Source organism: Bidens hawaiensis, unplaced genomic scaffold, assembly GCF_021521415.1.
Source record: "Bidens hawaiensis isolate Kalapana, Puna unplaced genomic scaffold, B.hawaiensis_p1.1 tig00065992_1, whole genome shotgun sequence".
Taxonomy (NCBI): Eukaryota; Viridiplantae; Streptophyta; class Magnoliopsida; order Asterales; family Asteraceae; genus Bidens; species Bidens hawaiensis.
In genome coordinates this window covers 7,396-29,116 of record NW_027501743.1, presented here as the reverse complement: position 1 = coordinate 29,116, position 21,721 = coordinate 7,396, and the positions used below count along the sequence as shown (strand labels likewise).

At 37.6% G+C, this 21,721-nt stretch overlaps 1 protein-coding gene across 1 annotated transcript; it reads right to left on the bottom strand.

Moving 5' to 3' along the window:
- Positions 1 to 1,521: 1,521 nt before the first annotated feature.
- On the bottom strand, positions 1,522 to 4,912 carry LOC143604612 (protein BEARSKIN2-like). Its single transcript, XM_077081035.1, has 3 exons — positions 4,529 to 4,912; positions 3,066 to 3,361; positions 1,522 to 2,161 (listed from the first exon to the last, which is right to left on the bottom strand). Exons 1-3 carry the CDS (start codon positions 4,689 to 4,691, stop codon positions 1,550 to 1,552), a joined length of 1,071 nt encoding a protein of 356 aa, XP_076937150.1. The 5' UTR covers positions 4,692 to 4,912; the 3' UTR covers positions 1,522 to 1,549.
- Between the last annotated feature and the right edge of the window lie 16,809 nt (positions 4,913 to 21,721).

Below are 21,721 nucleotides of genomic sequence, written 5' to 3'. Positions count from 1 at the left end.
AAGCAGAAGCAGTCGAATGCTTGTAAAGCCTTCTTCCTCATTTCTAGGTGTTTTGGGTCTAAAGTATGTGATTCCCACCATGTCTAGGGTTCCGACGAGTTGAAACAAAGGGGTATGGTGGATTGGTGGTGGTGGTAGTTTGTGGCTTTTAGGGAATGATGGATTGTGGTGATGGTGGTTTCTGGTGGTGTGACGGTCTGGTGGTGGCGGTGTAGAGAAAGAGACCGGAAAGCGAGAGTGAGAGTGAGAGCGTTTGTGTGTATGTGTATTAGATTTTATAATACTATTTAATATTTGATTAATATTTATGTGTAAAAGGACTAAAATATCCTCATGTGCAATGCACATAAGGTGACTTAACTGACAAATTTAACGTTTGTTAGTGGAAAGAACGAACCGTGCAACGATTTTTATGGATAAATGATGTTTTTTGTCATTAAGTTTGCGAAAGGACAACCATTGAAAAAACGTGCAAACATAAAGGACTAGTTTTAATATTGTGTCTTTACAAGTCTAAGTCTTGAACATACTAGTCATTTGAGCAAGTTCTAAAAGTACTAGTCATTTGCACAAGTCAATGTACGTACTAGTAACTCGTATACGTACTACAACGCATATTATCAGCATGTCACAATCTAACAAGATGCCACATTTAAAAATGAAAATACAATTTAAATCGATGGTCGATGCCGAAGGGTTAATCAAAAGTAGATATAAAAATTGCATGAATCGACTTAGCTAGCTAAGGTAAATACATTGTCAAACCTCTTAAGAATCACTGGAAAGAGATGTTGTCTAAATTATTATTGGAATTAAGCATTATCAAGTGAAGTTATCTTTAGTTTAAAAAAGGGTTTACGAAAAAAGTGGTTTCAATGCAATTAAACTTTAATTAGAAAGCCATAATGAAATCACTGATCAATCTTCAGGTTCTGGGTTGTGAAACGAACTAAGTAACCTAATTCTAACCACCTGGAAATTACATAGAAATTGGTTTGTTTGTTTTGAAGAATTATTTTTTTCACCCATGTACCATTTGGAAAAACAAACCCTTATCCAACACATACTTGATAGCACTAGGCCAAAAGGCGCTTGATATTCAACGCCTTGATATCCAACATAAACATGGTTTGTTAAGTTATACTTGTTTTAATTAATATAGGTAATTAAAGACAAAATAATTAACTATAATGATGAACGATGTAACTATAGTGATGAACGATGTAATTATTAAATCGAATAATTGACAGAGTTGAATATTGCCCTTTGTAGAAAAAATCTAACTCCGTTAGAGAACTTTATCGCCCAAAAAGAATTCGAGTATCCGCAAAATGATGACCCATTTACTTCAAACCAACAATATAAATAAATGATTTACATAATAGTGATATTATCTGTCAAATAAAATTTTAAGAAAAATACATAATTAATCGTAACAATCATAGTGTTTGTAGCTTATAGGATTAGAGACATCTTCTTTTAGAGCCCTAATCCTTGTTTTTAAATGTTTTACACGAAAATAATAAGTATACAAATATGTATATTTTGACTACTTTCCGTAGCGCCAAAAGTCCATCTCTCCATGCAACGGTAGTTGATTGATTTGTTGCATTGATGAAGAGGATGATGCATTTGTGTTATTCTCATACCTGACCATCCTTTTAGACGAATCACCACCATCTTCGTTGGCCGCACCAAGATGCGGTGTCACCATCATTCCCCACTCGTTTCCGGTTGCATTAACCATGCTTTCATGAGCCGGTGGCTCACATGTTCCAACCTCTAAACCAGGCTCACAAGCTTGGTTATAACCAACTTGAAGCTGGTTCTCACAGCTTGCACTGTCACACTCACCATGGTTCGAGAAGTCATAGCCCAAGGGCTTGTGGGTTGGTATGAAGTTTTGAGCTTGGAGATGGGGATATTGTTGAGGAAGGTGGCCATGGTTGAGCCCAAGATCAACAAATGTTTGTAGTTGTTGTTGGTGTTGTTGTTCTTGATTGTATGTTAAGTATTGATGGTTGGTGTGTGAAAATGGACCAGGTTGGTTTGAGCCATGGTTAAGTTGGTCGGACCCAATGCTACCTCTTGACCCTTCGCTTCCTCCAACCTTGAATAGATTCTTCTTCTTGAACACCCTGCAAATTACCCATCCATCTTCCTAGAAAGATAAAAACAATGAACGTCAATATTTTGTGCGTAAAGATTCAAGAAAGATAATCTGGAATCAAGAATGTTCATTAATATTGGGTTTGTAAACAACTAAACGGAAGAAACTGATTAAAATCGAACCGAATTATATATATTCGGTTTGGTTTTAAACCGAATTGGTAATGTTTTTAGTTTCACAAAATCTAAATTTGATTCAGAAAGAATAACCTAAATACACCGAATAACAAATTATGGGTATTTTTAGCGTTTTAATTAAACTTTGTTCAAATATAACTTCAGCACATTATTTAACCCAACTAATTTAATAACAAATAACAGGAAAAAAAAAAGAAAGAAAGAAAAAATATTAAAAAAAAATATTTATTCGGTTGTAACAAAAAACTTAACGATTGAATTTGAATTTGGCTGATTCGGTTTGAATCTTACTAAATTTGATCTGGTTATTGCGACCAAAAGAGATTCCACGCTGGATGGCTCGAAAATCAAATCGACGAATGCTCCTGTCGCTTTGTGTTAATGTTATATCTTATTTATGGAAACTCTGTGGAAGTAGGTGTTTTTATGAAACTTTTTGTATTTATAGGCAGATTTGCTACCTATCAATCATGATGTAAAGTAACTCAGCAAGTTTGCTAAGTGAACTCTATAGAGTTTTTCACCACACTTAATTAGTACCACATTAAGTTTATCGAGTTCGATTACTGGGTAGCAAAAATGTCTAGAAGTACTGGAAGCTACAAAAAAAAACACCTTGAATTGTAACGTAGTTTTTCTAAATATGGTGAAACCCCAGCTACTAGTAGAGACGCAAGAACAAGAACAAAGTTTAAAAATTAATGTTTTAAGCTCTTAATTTAATCATGATGAGGGGAATAAAGGCCGATGCAACTTACAGGAGATGTGAGAGAGGGATTGAGAGGATCATGATGATCATCGTTATCTTCTAGTCGATATTCATGCATGATCCAATCCGTCTTTTGACCATGTGGAGCACGTCCACGATAAAACACAAGTGTTTTCCTCATTCCAATCTTTTCATAGGTGTTACGGATGCATTTGTCTCTCCCAGTTGCCTTCCAAAAACCTGCATTTGTCGCCCGGTTTGTCCTTGAACCGGTCGGGTACTTCCTGTCTTTGTGGCTGAAGAAGTACCACTCGTTTTGTGGTGTGGATCCAATGTTACATCTCTCTATAATATTTGTCAATTCATTGTTATTTATGAGCTTATGTTATATTAATGTAATAATGGGAATCGACCTTAAACTAATATATTGGTTTCCAGTTGCTAACATGGAAATGCATGCATATTTATCACCATCATCATGAAATAGAGATGGTTTTTAAAGCATATATAATAATGGATCCACCTTTTAATGTATCAAATTAATTATAAAGATCCCAAAAAATAATGTAATTAAAGTATTAAACATATTTTAAATTATAAGATAATCTGAATCATTTAATTAACTGGAAAACTCTATAAAATAGTAACCAAGTTTCAAATTTGTTCCAATTAAGTCACTCATATTTTATTTTGTCTCCGTTATATCACTCAAATTTCATTTTTTCTCAATTAGGTTACTTAACTTTCAATTTATATTCTAAAATAAGAGTGACAACTACTATATTATTATAAGTGATATATTTATTAAAAAAAATGTTGGTTTTAATGATGTTTTAGTAATTTTTGAACATAGAATATGAATGTAAAAAAGATAGTATTAAAACATTTATTGAAATTGAGTGACCTAATTGAACTAAAAATGCAAGTTAGGTGACCTAATTGAAGCATATTGAAAGTTGAGTGATCTAGTTAAGACAAAATTGAAAGTTGAGTAATATAATTGAAATCAAATAAAATATTAGTTACTTAATTAAAAAAAACTAAATCTTGATAACTATTCTACAAAATTGTTTATTTTTTTCTCATAACTTAGTCTAATGGACTAATCCAACATCATTTTGAAATTAAATTAAAGTTTCCTATTTTTTTTACTTATTCTTTTTCATTCTATATAAAGTAAATAAATAATTACCTCATTTTTTCTCATAACCTAGTCTAATGGACTAATCCAACCTTAAAGTTTAATTTTTGTTTCTCTTTCTCTTTTCTTTTATTGATAAAAGTTAGTAATAATCAAATAATTTTTCATGAAAATAAATACATATGCAAAACATTAATAACTTTAAAAATGGCATATAAATTAGTCATTATAATTCTCTAAAAAAAGGTTTTTAAAACAAAGGCTAACCTAACTAAACTCCAATAGCAACCAGAAAAAAGAAAAGAAAATACCACATACATACATATAATATATGTATAAACATATAATTTAACCATGAAATTATATATTACCTTGGAGATCCCATGGCTCAACCTTGTTCAAGTCAATTTCTCTAATGACATCCATATCAAACTTCTGAAACGAAATCTTCTTCTTTAAGTAGTAATGCAAAAGCTCTTCATCGGTCGGGTGAAACCGGAATCCCGGTGGAACGCCGCCGCTTGACGACGTCATCGTTCACTCTATATCTCTCTCTCTCTCTTTTAATATATATGTGGTTGATATATATTCGAAAATAGGATGATATATCAGTCTGAAATGGATGTGAAAAATGGTTTTAAATAGTGGTTACTACTCATGCATGCGTGGGTGTCAATGAAGAAAGGAAAGTTGACGGCCGGTGGCGACGCCGGCGGTGTTGCTTAAAGCTAACGTAGATCGCAAGCCACCGTATGTGGACTCTGAGACACGATCCATGCAACTACTTACGCGCATGTCTCTTAGCGCGTGTGTATACATATATATTCCCTTTATAGGCATTAGAAAATTATTTTTGAAGTAATAGGTAAAAAATTCCATATTAACTTAAATGGCTTAAAGATTAGGACTATAGGAGTGCTTTAACGGTACCTTGCTAACTTTCTTTATCATAGATTACCGGTTGGAGTCTCGTACACAATGCTGTTGAAACCGGAGCGGCCGGTCGGACCGACGGACTGGTGCGACCGGGATTCGGTTTACTGACCAGTCCGGTTCAGTGTAGTTCGCTCGGCTCCCAGAGAACCGGCCGGTTCAAACCGGATCAACTAGTCCGACCGGAAAACTAGACCGGTTGAACCGGTTTACTATGAAATAAATTGTTTTTGAAAAATCTTTTTTCCAGCCATACCCGTCATTTTTTTTACCAAAGTTGTATGACCGGTGAACCGGTTGCCTGTCTGGTTCGCTCTCCTTGCCGGTTATGAAAACATTGCTCGGACATGACAAAATGCCGTGCACAAGCCAGGGTTTCATTATACTGGGCCTCCGAGCGATAGATTGCCTATAGAATTGGTGGAGGGTCGTGTCACCAACGCTGTCTGCGATTGCAAGCATTAATGGTTTTTAACCAATAGGTTTACCCAGTGGCCAAGTTTTGTTGGTAAGAAAAAATGATTTTAAGATTAGGAGTGTTGGACACGAAACCTTAAGACATAATAATGATATAGAGATGATAATTGTAGAAAGGAAGGGTTGTGTGTGAAAATATGAAAAGCTTAATTACTTTATGAGTATATTATGTCAATCGTAATGTGGGCATGTAAGATTTACATTTTTATGTTTATATTGTATTAATAGACGTTAACTTGTTAAAATGATCATTTTATCACTCATTTAAAGAAAAACATAAAAATGTAAGATTATGAAAACACCTGTGTTTTTCACAATAATAATTGATTTTGTTCATCGTATATTGTCAACGACAATCTCCAATCAACTTTATGTGGCTATGGATTAAAGTGACAAATCTTTCCTTTCTACAGTTTGGCTGACGAGTAGATACATAGGATAAATTAGTTGAGATAGTTCCTTAAAATGAGAAATATCGAGCATTCCCGACTCATCCCCTAAAATTATGTGAGGAGGATTTGTAAATTATAGTGTGGGTTATGAGTGGTTGTGAGTGTAAATTATAGGGTAGAGAGAGAAAAGGTAGTGATATTTTGTAAATTTGGGGAAGATGTAGTGATTTTTTTTTAAATTATAAGATGGAGAGAGAAAACTGTAATGAAAAGGGTATAAAAAATATTATTTAATTGAACAGGAGAGAGAAATGTAGTGTTTTTAGTGTAATTATATTATATATATGGATATAGAGATAGGAAACGGGATGAGAATGATCTAATATATATAAACGAAACCCCTAAAATCCTACGTGTCGCGATGTGATCGCTCCCTCCTTTTATGGAAGCCACCAGATTGCTTGATTTTTAAATAGAGACCTCTCATTGATTTAACCCAAATTCATGGGTATGGGTCTTACCAAAACCAGATAACTCTTAAACGAGTTATAACATCTCATTAAATTAAAAATTAATCTTACCAGTTATTTGATATGAAAATCCTATAAAATAGGGATATACTAAAATTTAATATCCAATTTAAAAAGAAAAAGATACTATTTATAATTAATAAATAATTTTATAGTAAAAAATATTATGCTTATAAAATAACAAATATTTGCATGGCACGTCCAAGTACAACATCCCTTTATTATTTTCATTCTATCGAAATCACTTTTTAGTTCTCCTTTTTGTATTCATTTTATAATGAGTAGTGGCAATTCGCCAATTCATCAATTTTATATAAAAGCTATTGTAACATTCGTAATTTTGACATTTTGTGTCAATGAACATTGTCACTTAATATAAAAGTTCTCGTATTTATTTTCTATTGTCACAAAGTTAACATCTTGAGTTTGCTACTACTTAAAAACGCTTCCTACATTCTCTCAAGACACCAGATTGTTTTATTTATAAATGTAGGATTCTCATGTATTTGACCCGAATTTATGGGTATGGGTCTCACCAAAAATAGATAACCCTTAAACGGGTTATAACATCTCATTATATTAAAATTAATCTTATCAAATATTTGATACGAAAATTCTACAAAATAGGGATATTCTAAAATTAATGTCTAATTTTAATTAAAAAATATATTATTTATAACGAAGAAACAATTTGATAGTAAAAAAAAAAGCGGGTCATAGCTTACCAAACCCAGATAGTTTTTAAATGAGTTATAACATCTCATTTGTTTATGAAACTCTTTAATCATCAAACCTAAGTATATTATTAACTTTCTAACGATAGATAAAATTAAAATCTAAAAAATATATAAATATTATAAAAGAAAAATGAAAACAACCCCCGTAATACGGGGGGATAAAGCCTAGTAATATATTGTGACAATCGTCAATTTCAGGTTAACTCCGTTAACTCAACTCCGTCAATTTAAACTTAAAGATCACTGAATCTATAACGCACACCTCATTACATTTAAACTAGGGTTTAAATGACGCTTAACACTTACTACATGTGTAGTCTTTCGGGAATTGCACCGAAACGCAAACGAGTTGACGCAAACGATTGGTGAATAAACGAAAAACGTCAAAACAATAATTATGTGATAATTATGTGATAGACTTATGTGTTATGTGATAACATTCTTATAAACATTAACTTAATGTGCTAGAACTAATTATTTAAGCTAGAGAAGTAACATGTGGAAGTTGAGGGACTTGAGTGTAATATATTGTTACTAAATAATATTATTATAAACCCTAACTCTCCTCTTTCTCTCCCTCATACCCGACGGCAGCCTCTAACCCCCCCCCCCCCCCTTGCGATCGGCCTTCATACACACACATACTACCATTGTTTGATCTTGTCTTTCACAATTGAAGCATCCTACATCCGTTTCTAGCCATCCTCTACCTTCCTATTGCTTGTATTGGTGTTTTTGAAGGTATAATTGCAAACCCTAGGTCCGATTTTCATATGTATATGTGTTCATATGTTTTATCTTGATTTGATGATGGATTGATTGTGATATGATAACTAGAATTGGTATTATTACATGTTAATTGATGTGTTCTTGATTTTGAATTCAAATAAAACCCTAACCATGTTTGTATGGTGTAATTGATATGCATGGATAGTGATTATAGTGTCTAGAATGTTATATGAATGATTTGTGGTCCATAAATAGTTAATATGTTGAGTTTGGATGCAAACAGTTTCTGGACAGATTGTGTTGTTGATGTTCATTTGACTGTAACGGGGTGTAAATGTGAAAATTGGTTGAGATAATTGATACTACAGTAAACTAGGTTGAGTCTAGTTTCTAAAGAATATAAATTTGCAATTTTTGGACGTGTAAAAGTTAACCTTTATGATTTTACAAAAACGTTGTGCAAAGCTGAGTTGTTAGACCTGCTGTTAGGTTGTTTTGTAAATGTTATATCTCATGAACTACGAGACCAATTGGGTTGGTTCCACTTCTGAAAGTTGACTTATTGAGTTAGGAACCTAACCCAAGTGGTCTTGCATTTATTGGATTTTTCGTTTAACGGGAATTTCAAATAACATTCTGTTGCGCATGAATTTGACTGTTATGAGTTTTCTGTAATGATTTGATTATTGTGAGAAACCTATGTGGAATAAAAATACAATAAAATATGTTCTGGAAACCTAAGACATATATGCTTTAGTGATGATTTTTGGTAAATTAATTGAGATGCTATGATCGGTGGAATAGTACAATCTTTCAAGTAGAATTTCTGTCTCGATGAAACTAGTGGTTGAATTTTGTGAAAGTTGCATGAAACAACGTGATTTCTAATTTATTATCGTGTTTTGACCAAATTGCCCTTGCGGGGAATAATTGCTAATTGATTGTCATGATTTGACCAAATTGCCCTCGTGGGGAATAATTGCTAGTTAATTGTTATGTGTGATCAAATTGCCCTTACGGGGAGTAATTGCTAGTGATGTACATTATTAATACATGACACGTAAATAATTGCTCACACACGTATCGTATCACAAATGTACTTGTTAAGGTCACACACGATTCACAAACGAAACACGAAACATGCTGTGTGCATAGGTATTATGTGCCGGGTCTAGAGACTCGGTAATATTCCGACACTTAGAAAAATCTCTTTGTTGTTTTAGAACGCTAGAAAGAGTTTTTCTGTGACGCGCATCTTGGTGAATTATTTTGGGAATACTTCGCAAACAGTGAGTTCACTTACCCCTTTTAAACTGTTTTCAAACGCTTTTCACTTGGGGAGATAACATACTCCGAAAACGCATTTAAGATTTTGTTAATATAGATTATATATCACTTGTAAAGACTAAGTGGCAAACGCAATAACTAAAGTCCTTCATTCACATCGAACCGTTTAATATTGGATAATAGCGAGTCATTGTTGAGTAGTACTACTGGGTTTGACAAACCCCACCCAACGCTAAACTCGACTGGAGGTCGAGTGGGTGTAATCTTGGCTAAACACATACCATGGTCGGGATAGACCTGGTGGCAAGGGAAATGATAAACAGTCAGCTTCGGTGTCGAACACTTAGTAATACTTGTTTTATAGGCTAGCTACCTATAGATATATAATTGACATAACACTATCTGGTAACGCAAAACGCTGAACGCAAAACGCTAAACGCTGAACGCAAAACGCTAAACGCAAAACGCTGAACGTAAACGTAACGCTTTATTGATATAAACTTGTGAACTCACCAACCCCGTGTTGACACTTTTAGTATGTTATTCTCAGGTAGCCGAGGCGGGCGCGCGGTATAGGATCATGCATGGTTTTCGAACATTCTGATATGCAAACATGTTTTTAACTATTATTACTTGGGTTTTTAAGTCGTCCTGCGTGACGCAACTTTTACCTTTTGGTTTTTACGCTTCCGCACTTATTTTCATTTAAACGTTCTTATGGTTTGATTATAACTAATGATTTCGATCCCGTTAGTTCACACCCTCTGACGATAAAACTCCGTTAGTGGATTTTGAGGGTGTGACAGATTGGTATCAGATCCATTGGTTATAGCGAACTAGAAGCTGCATGCATACTAGACTATAACCGCGACGACCCATTAGTTATAATGATACGCACTGCATAAATTTGTGTAGTCTTTGTTATCTTATCTCTTTACCTCTTTCACTCATACGCGCGCGCATACACGGCTTACCTGTAGGGATGTCGACGCCATCCTCATCATCATCCGATCCGATTACTCATGCTCACGGGAAGGAACCGCAGTTACCTACCGCATCGCCACCCCGAGTAGTTCCGGAACTCGAAGCTCCCGCACCGAAGAGGTATCGCTTATCCAGAGGCATATACGAAAACGAAGTTAGCTGGGATTGGTACCCTAATATGATCAGACGTATGGTCTATCGTGAACAAGTTCCCCCGCTACCCCACCCGAACCATCATGCTTATCCCAACACCTTACCACCCATAACCGAACCTGTAGAGCGTGTGCTCGCAGCTGTTGTTTCTTGCGTAGAGCGTGATGTTGGTTACATGCGCTATACGAGAGCGAACGTTTCCGGACTGCTAAAAGATGGAACCGAGACTAAGGAGGAAATTTCTCGCATGACTGGGCCATGAAGGAAATGCAAGAGGCTAGTGATCAACAGATGAAGATTATGTGAAAGATGCAAGCCGAGATGATAGACTTGCAAGAGCAACTCCAAGTAGCAAGGACCCGAACCGAGATAGCTTTAGAGCGTTGCGATGTCCTACAAATGCAGATTGCTCAGAACGCAGCCAAACCTGAGGCAGAGCCCGAGGCAGAACCTGAGGCAGAGCCTGAAGAGGAACCCGAAGAAGATCCTGAAGAGGAACCTGAGGAGGATCCCGAGGAAGATCCCGAGGAGGAACCCGAAGAGGAACCGGAGGAAGAACCGGTTGAGGAGGAGGCACACTCAGAGGTGTCCTCAGACGATGACATCTAAGGATGATAACACCTAGACGGAGGGGTTGTCTCCATCCAAACTATTATTTTTCTATGGTATTAAGGATTGGTTTTAAATACTTTGTAGCGAATACAATGGTTTTAATCATGAATTATTATTTGGATAAATATATGGTTGTGATGTGATGTTTGCTTCTTATTTCTTTCTTGCCTATCTTTTTATTACATGTATGGCGTGTTGCATATGAAAGAAAAATTCATGTCTAACATTTTATGCTGTGATTCTAGGAAATGGCTGGAAGAAACGCTGGACACGGACGTGTAACATCAACATGACTGCAGCAGAACTCCAAACTCTTCTGAATGACCACGCGGCGGCCGCTCTAGCCGCACATGTACAGAACCAGGCTGGAGGTCCAATTGGAACGTGTACCTTCAAGAATTACCTTGACTGCAAGCCCGGTACGTTTAAGGGCACTGAGGGAGCTATAGGCTTCCTGCGTTGGGCTGAGAAGGCCGAGTCGGCATTTGAGATGTGTAATTGTCCCCCTGCCAGTAGGGTCAAATTTGTTGCTGGAACACTTGAAGATTCTGCCCTCACTTGGTGGAATTCGAACGTACAGATCCTTGGATTGGAACTAGCTAACGCGATGAACTGGGAGGAGTTCAAAAACATGATGCGAGAGGAGTACTGTCCAAGAGAGGAGATTGCAAATTTGGAGTCAGAATTTTGGTCATTGAAGATGGTGGGTTCGGAAATCGAAGCCTACACTACCCGTTCTCACGAGTTAGCTGTGATGTGTCCGCGGATGGTAGACCCGCCGAGTAAGAGGATTGAAATGTATATTGATGGGTTAGCACCGCAAATTCAGGGCATGGTGACGTCTTCCAGACCAGCCACGATTCAACAAGCGATCCGGTTAGCTCACAAACTGATGGATCAAGCAGTGACCCAGGGTGCGCTACCACCTAGGTGTTCAACCACTAAAGCCCGTGACAACCCGAGTACTGACAACAGCAGCAACACTACCGAAAGCCCGAATTCACCCGGAGCTTCAACAATTAGGGTCACAATAACAATAACAACGGTGGCGGGCAGGGTTCGAGCGGATATGCTGGAAAATATCCGAAGTGCAATAGGTGCAACTATCATCATGCTGGCCCGTGTTACCGTGTAAAGTGTCAGAGATGCGGAAAGATGGGTCACCAAGCAAAGGAATGTAGAGGAGACCTTGCGGCAAAGGGTGCTCCTAAACCACCCATGACAACCAAGGGATGTTTTGAGTGTGGACAAGAGGGACATTTTAAGAATGACCGCCCTAAGCTGAAACAGAACGACAACAATGGAGGGAATGGAAGTGGCAGTGGTGGTGGAAACAATGGTAAAGGAAGAGCTTTTGTTATTGGGTCGGGTCAAGCCCGAAATGATCCGTACGTGGTGATTGGTAAGTTCCCTGTGAACGATTGTTTCGCTTCTGTATTGTTTGACACTGGAGCTGATAGGAGTTTTGTGTCGAAAGCCTTTAATCAACTCTTAGACTTAACTCCAACCCCGTTAGATGCTAAGTTTCCTGTTGAATTAGCTGACGGTAAGACTATAGTAACGACTCATGTACTTGCGGGATGTAAGTTAAAACTGTCAGATCATGTTTTTGATATTGACCTTATTCCTTTTACGCTTAGTAGTTTCGATGTCGTTGTCGGCATGGACTGGTTATCCGAGAACCAAGCGGAGATTATATGTTATGACAAGATAGTCCACATTACTACCCCTTCCGGCGAGATCATTTCGATCCGAGGCGAAAGAAGCGGCATGACCACCAGCGTCATTACCCTCATGAAGGCGCAGAAGTATTTACGAAAGGGTCACCCGGCAATTTTGGCGCATATTGTTGAGAAACCCGCGGAGGAGAAGCGAATTGAAGATATACCGATTGTGCGAGATTTTCCGGAAGTTTTCCCGGAGGATTTGCCTGGACTCCCTTCTATATGACAAGTCGAATTCCAAATCGAGTTGACACCCGGTGCAGCACCCATAGCACGAGCCCCGTATCGGCTCGCACCAGCGGAGCTTCAGGAACTGTCCACTTAGTTGCAAGATTTGTTGGATAAGGGTTTTATCCGACCTAGCTCATCGCCATGGGGAGCCCCTGTCTTATTTGTCAGAAAGAAGGACGGGACTTTCCGCATGTGCATCGACTACCGGGAGTTGAACAAGGTGACGGTCAAGAACCGTTATCCTTTATCCCGAATTGATGATCTGTTTGACCAGCTTCAAGGATCGAGTTATTACTCGAAGATCGATCTGCGATCCGGTTACCATCAGCTTAGAGTGCGCGAGGAAGATATTTCAAAGACGGCTTTCAGAACACGGTATGGCCACTACGAGTTTTCGGTTATGCCTTTTGGCTTAACTAACGCACCAGCCCTATTTATGGATCTCATGAATCGAGTATGCAAGGCGTACCTCGACAAGTTTGTGATTGTGTTTATTGATGATATTCTCGTCTACTCCTAGGACAAGGCTGACCATGAGGAACACTTAAGGGTGATTCTGGAACTGTTGAAGAAGGAACAACTGTACGCAAAACTCTCGAAATGCGAATTTTGGCTTCGCGAGGTTCACTTTTTAGGACATGTGATCAACGAGAACGGTATCCATGTCGATCCCGGTAAGGTAGAGGCCATCAAAAACTGGGAAGCGCCTAAGACTCCGACTGAGGTGCGGCAATTCCTAGGACTGGCCGGCTACTACCGGCGTTTCATCGAGGGATTTTCAAAGATTGCCCAACCCCTCACCGCTTTGACTCACAAGGGTACTAAGTACAAAAGGGGAGACGCGCAAGAATCCGCTTTTCAACTGTTGAAAACCAAACTCTGTAGCGCCCCTATTCTAGCCCTACCCGAGGGAACAGAGAATTTCGAGGTACATTGTGACGCATCGATACAAGGTCTCGGTTGTGTGCTGATGCAACTCGAGAAGGTTATAGCTTATGCCTCTCGACAACTACGGGTTCACGAGAAGAACTACACGACCCATGACTTGGAACTCGGAGCTGTGGTGTTTGCCCTTAAGATATGGAGGCATTACTTGTACGGCACCAAGTTTACCATTTACACCGACCACAAGAGTCTCCAGCATATCTACGATCAGAAGGAGCTGAACATGCGACAGCGTCGTTGGGTCGAGCTGCTTAAAGATTATGATTGTGCCATCAAGTACCACCCTGGCAAGGCCAATGTAGTGGCCGACGCTCTCAGCAGAAAAGAAAAAGATAAACCCAGACGAGTGCGAGCATTGCAACTCACGATTTATACCAACTTACCTGACCAGATTTGCGATGCCCAACTTGAAGCTTTGAAAGATGATAATCTTCCATCGGAACTTATGCGGGGCATGAACAAGCAACTTGAAACCAAATCGGACGGGGTCTGATATTTTGAGAACCGGATTTGGGTTCCACGGTACGGAGAGTTGAGAACTCTGGTGATGGACGAAGCACACAAGTCACGATATTCTATCCACCCTGGCTCAGATAAAATGTATCATGACTTAAAGGCACTCTACTGGTGGCCAAATATGAAAGCCGACATTGCCACCTACGTGAGCAAATGCTTGACTTATGCCAGAGTCAAAATAGAATATCAGAAGCCGTCTGGCCTGCTACAGCAACCGGAACTTCCAATGTGGAAATGGGAACACATCTCAATGGATTTTATCACGGGTTTACCTAAGACACCGACGGGATGCGATACCATCTGGGTGATCGTTGACCGGTTGACTAAGTCGGCACACTTTTTAGCGATTAAGGAATCGGACAAAATGGAAAGACTGACTCGCGTCTACATGAAGGAAGTAGTGTCTAGACACGGAGTGCCTGTCTCAATCATTTCTGATCGAGATTCTCGTTTCACTTCGAACTTTTGGAAGTCACTACAGAGCGCACTAGGCACCCGTCTTGACATGAGCACAGCATACCATCCTCAGACGGATGGGCAAAGTGAACGAACTATTCAGACCTTAGAGGACATGTTGCGTGCATGTGTGTTGGATTTCGGAAAAAGTTGGGAACCTCACTTACCTTTGGTAGAGTTTTCGTATAATAACAGCTACCACGCAAGTATTAAAGCAGCGCCGTTTGAAGCACTGTACGGACGGAAGTGTCGATCACCTCTCTGCTAGACAGAGGTGGGTGACAGCCAAATCACTGGTCCAGAACTGGTACTCGAAACTTCGGAAAAGATTGTTCAAATCCGAAATCGCATGGCAGCAGCACGAGATCGCCAAAAGAGTTACGCCGACAAGCGCCGAAAACCTCTCGAATTTCAAGTGAACGATCGAGTGTTACTCAAAGTCTCACCTTAGAAAGGTGTGGTTCGCTTTGGAAAGCGAAACAAACTCAACCCACAATACGTTGGCCCTTATCGAATAACTGAACGCATTGGTCCGGTGGCGTACCGACTGGACCTACCAACGGTACTCAGTGGCGTACACAATGTATTTCATGTATCGAATTTAAAGAAATGCCTATCCGATGAAACTCAAGTAGTCCCTTTGGATTAACTGCAAGTTGATGAACAGTTACGCTTCATTGAAGAACCAGTTGAGGTTTTGGATTGGGAAACCAAAACGCTCAAGCATAGCAAAATTCCAATTGTTAAGGTTCGTTGGAACTCGAGACGTGGACCGGAGTTCACGTGGGAACGCGAGGATCAAATGATGAAAAAGTATCCTCACCTTTTTGAAGGGCTGACCAAACACAGAAAACCGCGAAACCCGGCAAACCGTCAGAAATCACCGGAGGTATGAATTAAATTTCGGGACGAAATTTCTTTCTACTAGGGGATGATATGACAAACTGAAAATTTTTCTTACTTTTTCAGACACTTATCACGACTTGACTCAAATTTTCGGGACGAAAATTCTTTAACATGGGAATGATGTGACAATCGTCAATTTCAGGTTAACTCCGTTAACTCCGTTAACTCAACTCCGTCAATTTAAACTTAAAGATCACTGAATCTATAACGCACACCTCATTACATTTAAACTAGGGTTTAAATGACGCTTAACACTTACTACATGTGTAGTCTTTCGGGAATTGCACCGAAACGCAAACGAGTTGACGCAAACGATTGGTGAATAAACGAAAAACGTCAAAACAATAATTGTGTGATAATTATGTGTTAGACTTATGTGTTATGTGATAACATTCTTATAAATATTAACTTAATGTGCTAGAACTAATTATTTAAGCTAGAGAAGTAACATATGGAAGTTGAGGGACTTGTGTGTAATATATTGTTACTAAATAATATTATTATAAACCCTAACTCTCCTCTTTCTCTCCCTCATACCCGACGGCAGCCTCTAACCCCCCCCCCCCCCCCCCTTGCGATCGGCCTTCATACACACACATACTACCATTGTTTGATCTTGTCTTTCACAATTGAAGCATCCTACATCCGTTTCTAGCCATCCTCTACCTTCCTATTGCTTGTATTGGTGTTTTTGAAGGTATAATTGCAAACCCTAGGTCCGATTTTCATATGTATATGTGTTCATATGTTTTATCTTGATTTGATGATGGATTGATTGTGATATGATAACTAGAATTGGTATTATTACATGTTAATTGATGTATTCTTGATTTTGAATTCAAATAAAACCCTAACCATGTTTGTATTGTGTAATTGATATGCATGGATAGTGATTATAGTGTCTAGAATGTTATATGAATGATTTGTGGTCCATAAATAGTTAATATGTTGAGTTTGGATGCAAACAGTTTCTGGACAGATTGTGTTGTTGATGTTCATTTGACTGTAACGGGGTGTAAATGTGAAAATTGGTTGAGATAATTGATACTACAGTAAACTAGGTTGAGTCTAGTTTCTAAAGAATATAAATTTGCAATTTTTGGACGTGTAAAAGTTAACCTTTATGATTTTACAAAAACGTTGTGCAAAGCTGAGTTGTTAGACCTGCTGTTAGGTTGTTTTGTAAATGTTATATCTCATGAACTACGAGACCAATTGGGTTGGTTCCACTTCTGGAAGTTGACTTATTGAGTTAGGAACCTAACCCAAGTGGTCTTGCATTTATTGGATTTTTCGTTTAACGGGAATTTCAAATAACATTCTGTTGCGCATGAATTTGACTGTTATGAGTTTTCTGTAATGATTTGATTATTGTGAGAAACCTATGTGGAATAAAAATACAATAAAATATGTTCTGGAAACCTAAGACATATATGCTTTAGTGATGATTTTTGGTAAATTAATTGAGATGCTATGATCGGTGGAATAGTACAATCTTTCAAGTAGAATTTCTGTCTCGATGAAACTAGTGGTTGAATTTTGTGAAAGTTGCATGAAACAACGTGATTTCTAATTTATTATCGTGTTTTGACCAAATTGCCCTTGCGGGGAATAATTGCTAATTGATTGTCATGATTTGACCAAATTGCCCTCGTGGGGAATAATTGCTAGTTAATTGTTATGTGTGATCAAATTGCCCTTACGGGGAGTAATTGCTAGTGATGTACATTATTAATACATGACACGTAAATAATTGCTCACACACGTATCGTATCACAAATGTACTTGTTAAGGTCACACACGATTTACAAACGAAACACGAAACATGCTGTGTGCATAGGTATTATGTGCCGGGTCTAGAGACTCGGTAATATTCCGACACTTAGAAAAATCTCTTTGATGTTTTAGAACGCTAGAAAGAGTTTTTCTGTGACGCGCATCTTGGTGAATTATTTTGGGAATACTTCGCAAACAGTGAGTTCACTTACCCCTTTTAAACTGTTTTCAAACGCTTTTCACTTGGGGAGATAACATACTCCGAAAACGCATTTAAGATTTTGTTAATATAGATTATATATCACTTGTAAAGACTAAGTGGCAAACGCAATAACTAAAGTCCTTCATTCACATCGAACCGTTTAATATTGGATAATAGCGAGTCATTTTTAAGTAGTACTACTGGGTTTGACAAACCCCACCCAACGCTAAACTCGACTGGAGGTCGAGTGAGTGTAATCTTGGCTAAACACATACCATGGTCGGGATAGACCTGGTGGCAAGGCAAATGATAAACAGTCAGCTTCGGTGTCGAACACTTACTAATAATTGTTTTATAGGCTAGCTACCTATAGATATATAATTGACATAACACTATCTGGTAACGCAAAACGCTGAACGCAAAACGCTAAACGCAAAACGCTGAACGCAAACGTAACGCTTTATTGATATAAACTTGTGAACTCACCAACCCCGTGTTGACACTTTTAGTATGTTATTCTCAGGTAGCCGAGGCGGGCGCGCGGTATAGGATCATGCATGGTTTTTGAACATTCTGATATGCAAACATGTTTTTAACTATTATTACTTGGGTTTTTAAGTCGTCCTGCGTGACGCAACTTTTGTCTTTTGGTTTTTACGCTTCCGCACTTATTTTCATTTAAACGTTCTTATGGTTTGATTATAACTAATGATTCCGATCCTGTTAGTTCACACCCTCTGACGGTAAAACTCCGTTAGTGGATTTTGAGGGTGTGACATATATATAAACGAAAACCCAAAAATCATATATGTCGCGATGTAGTCGCTCCCCCCTTTTAAGGAAGCCACCAGATTTCTTGATTTTTAAATGGAGGCCTCTCATTGATTCAACCAAAATTCATGGGTATGGGTCTTATCAAAACCAGATAGCTTTTAAACGGGTTAAAACATCTCATTAAATTAAAAATTAATCTTACCAATTATTTGATATGAAAATCCTATAAAATAGGAATATACTAAAATTTAATATTCAATTTAAAAAGAAAAAGATATTATTTATAATTAATAAACAATCTTATAGTAAAAAACATAAGCGGTCATGGGTCACCAAATCCAGATAGCTTTTAAACGGGTTATAACATATCATTTATTTATGAAACCCTTTCATCATCAAACCCTAAGTATATTATTAACTTTCTTACAATAAAGAATATTAAAATCCAAAAAATAAATATTAAAAAACGAAAAATGTAAAACAATCATTCTCTCAAGCCATCAGATTACTTTATTGTAAATGAAGGCTTCTCACGCATTTGACCTGAATTCACGGGTAAAGGTCTCATCAAACCCAGATAGCTCTTAAACGGGTTATAACATCTCATTATATTAAAAAATAATCATCAAATATTTGATATGAAAATCTTATAAAATAGGAATATACTAAAAATTAATATTCTATTTTATTTAAAACAATATTATTTGTAATTAAGAAACAATTTATAATAAAGAAAATAAACGGGTAATGGGTATCACCAAAACCAGATAGCTTTTAAAACAGATTATAACATATCATTTATTTGTGAAACCATTCCATCATCAAACCTCAAGTATATTAATTATTAACTTTCTTACAATAAATAAAATTAAAATCCAAATATACATATATAAATATTAAAAACGAATAATGTAAAACAACCCCCGTAATACGGGGGATAAAATCTATTTAGAGTAATAAAAATGGCAAAATGAGTCGTATATCATTACACCTTGAACACGCTCGTTAAACCAGGAAACTAACATAAACACTAACATGAGCATGTTTAATAAACATATTATGAAGTTAACTAGTTTAACAACACAAATGATACGGCACGAGATGTTTAAAACATATAATTAAATATAAGAAGTTTAATAACACTAAAACGTTTGTCACGATTAGTGGCATCACTAAAATCAAAAAATTCTTAAAATTCTCTACAAAGGTATATATATGTTGATAGTCACAAGGTAAGAAACCCATAACTAATATTATATTTATTTTATTATTTATAAAGTTTTAAACATGTGATGTTATGATAGATTTGGTGGCATGGTGATGATGAAGTCAGGATTATCATTAAAACACCGTTCAGCGATTTAGACCACGCTAGATTACAACAAGTCATTTTGGTGCGTTAATACAATGGCAAAATTACGCGTACACTTTTCGGCCTTAATGAGCATTTCCATACATGTTAGATACTTAGATTAGTTGTACAATTTTGGGCCTTAGATGGACTTACCATGTGTTAGGTTGGTTAATGTTACACAAAGACATATTGGATTTTAACAAGTGGTTTAAGGGTTAAAGATACGTCTATGATGAATTGTACATTGATTGGCTCTAATAGGCTTAGTCATGTAAGTGACGGTAAATTGGTTTATATTTAACAAAACTATATATGGCTAACAAAGGATATTTCTAGAGCTAGAAAGAAACTCAAGCAAATTAAGTATACATCATCTCTAGCCACATGCAATCTTATTAGTTGCACCTCCGAAAAACAACAAACAGTAGCCAGTTCCAACATTGAATCAGTGTATAGGGCCTTTCACCTTTGTTTACACTGCGACAGCTAATATGAGCTTTAGATCACTCTGTGTAGTCCCCTAAGTGTAGTCTACTAACATTGTGGTGCCATAATCTTAGTGTGACCTATTACACTGTAGAATCATCGTTCACAAATTAAAGCACAACAATAAACATTTAAATTTCCATTAATATTGATTACAATACAAATGCGGAGGAAACCAAAACAACGTTACATAAAAGCAAATTACATCAAAACAGAAAAAACAAAAGCTAATAAAACGGGTGTTGGCTGACGATTTCTATTGAACAGAGTTTCCTTAACATAAATTTCGGGTCACCAAGGTAAACCCGTCCATCTCCGAGGATCGATACAATAGCCGAAGCAAAGTGTTATGTCGGGATTAAGCTAGCACCCGAATTATACCTAGAGCTAGAGCGTACAAGTTGGAAACGAAGAACCGAACTACTTGTGGCATGGTTATATGTGTGTTGTGTGTGTTCTAGTTGTGTTGAATTATGGTATGAGTTGTGTTGGTGTATCTTGCTAGCTACTCTATGTGATATTCTAGTTATAGTAATGTAAGAGAAACCATATGAGACACTCGGAAACCGGTGGCATACACTCGTTCAGATGACATATATCAGGTGAGTCATCGTTGCTGATGACACTTGTCTCGACCCAGTACCACACCTGTAAAAATACTAAGACGGCACTCAAGCAGGCAAAGTGCAAAGTGCGTCATATAAGCACGACATGGTGCCTAAGCCCGTGTGCGTCAGGTGCTCTGCACCCCTTCTAATACCACCAGGTAGACGTGCACAAAAAAACCGGTTCCGGAACCTAACCGGTGGAACCGAACCGGAACCGGTTCCAGTTCCAACCCGGTTGGAACAATACCCGGTTTGGATATCTTTGTACTCGAAAATCGTACCCGGTTCTAATATTTATATGTCAGTACCGGTTCCAAACCGGTTCCTACCCGGTTCTTAATTGGAACCGGTTTGGTTCGTACCCGGAATAACCGGTTCCGACGGGTTTTTTTGAAGGGTCAAACAAAAGTCAAACTAGCCGTTGGAACCGGTTCCAACGGTAATATAGCCGTTGGAACCGGTTTTTTTAGACACCAATTAGCCGTTGGAACCGGTTCCAACGGTAATATAGCCGTTGGAACCGGTTTTTAAGACAATAGATCCGTTGGAACCGGTTCCAACGGTAATATAGCCGTTGGAACCGGTTTTTGGGCCAAACCTATATATAAGTTGTTTCCATTACTTGTTTCACCACCAAACTCAAAAACAAACTACAATACTACTCCTTTAGCAAACTCGTTCCTTTACCCGACCATCCAACTAAATATTATTATGGCACCCATCAAAAAAACTAACAACAAGGCTAAGAAGAG

What these genes read in the sequence shown, in the direction of transcription:
- LOC143604612 (XM_077081035.1), bottom strand. Translation starts at nt 4,691, where the DNA reads ATGACGTCGTCAAGCGGCGGCGTTCCACCGGGATTCCGGTTTCACCCG. An exon ending in TGAGCCATGGGATCTCCAAG is followed by an intron (nt 3,362 to 4,528) that starts GTAATATATAAT and finishes CAAATATTATAG; the next exon opens with AGAGATGTAACATTGGATCC. An exon ending in ATCCCTCTCTCACATCTCCT is followed by an intron (nt 2,162 to 3,065) that starts GTAAGTTGCATC and finishes TTATCTTTCTAG; the next exon opens with GAAGATGGATGGGTAATTTG.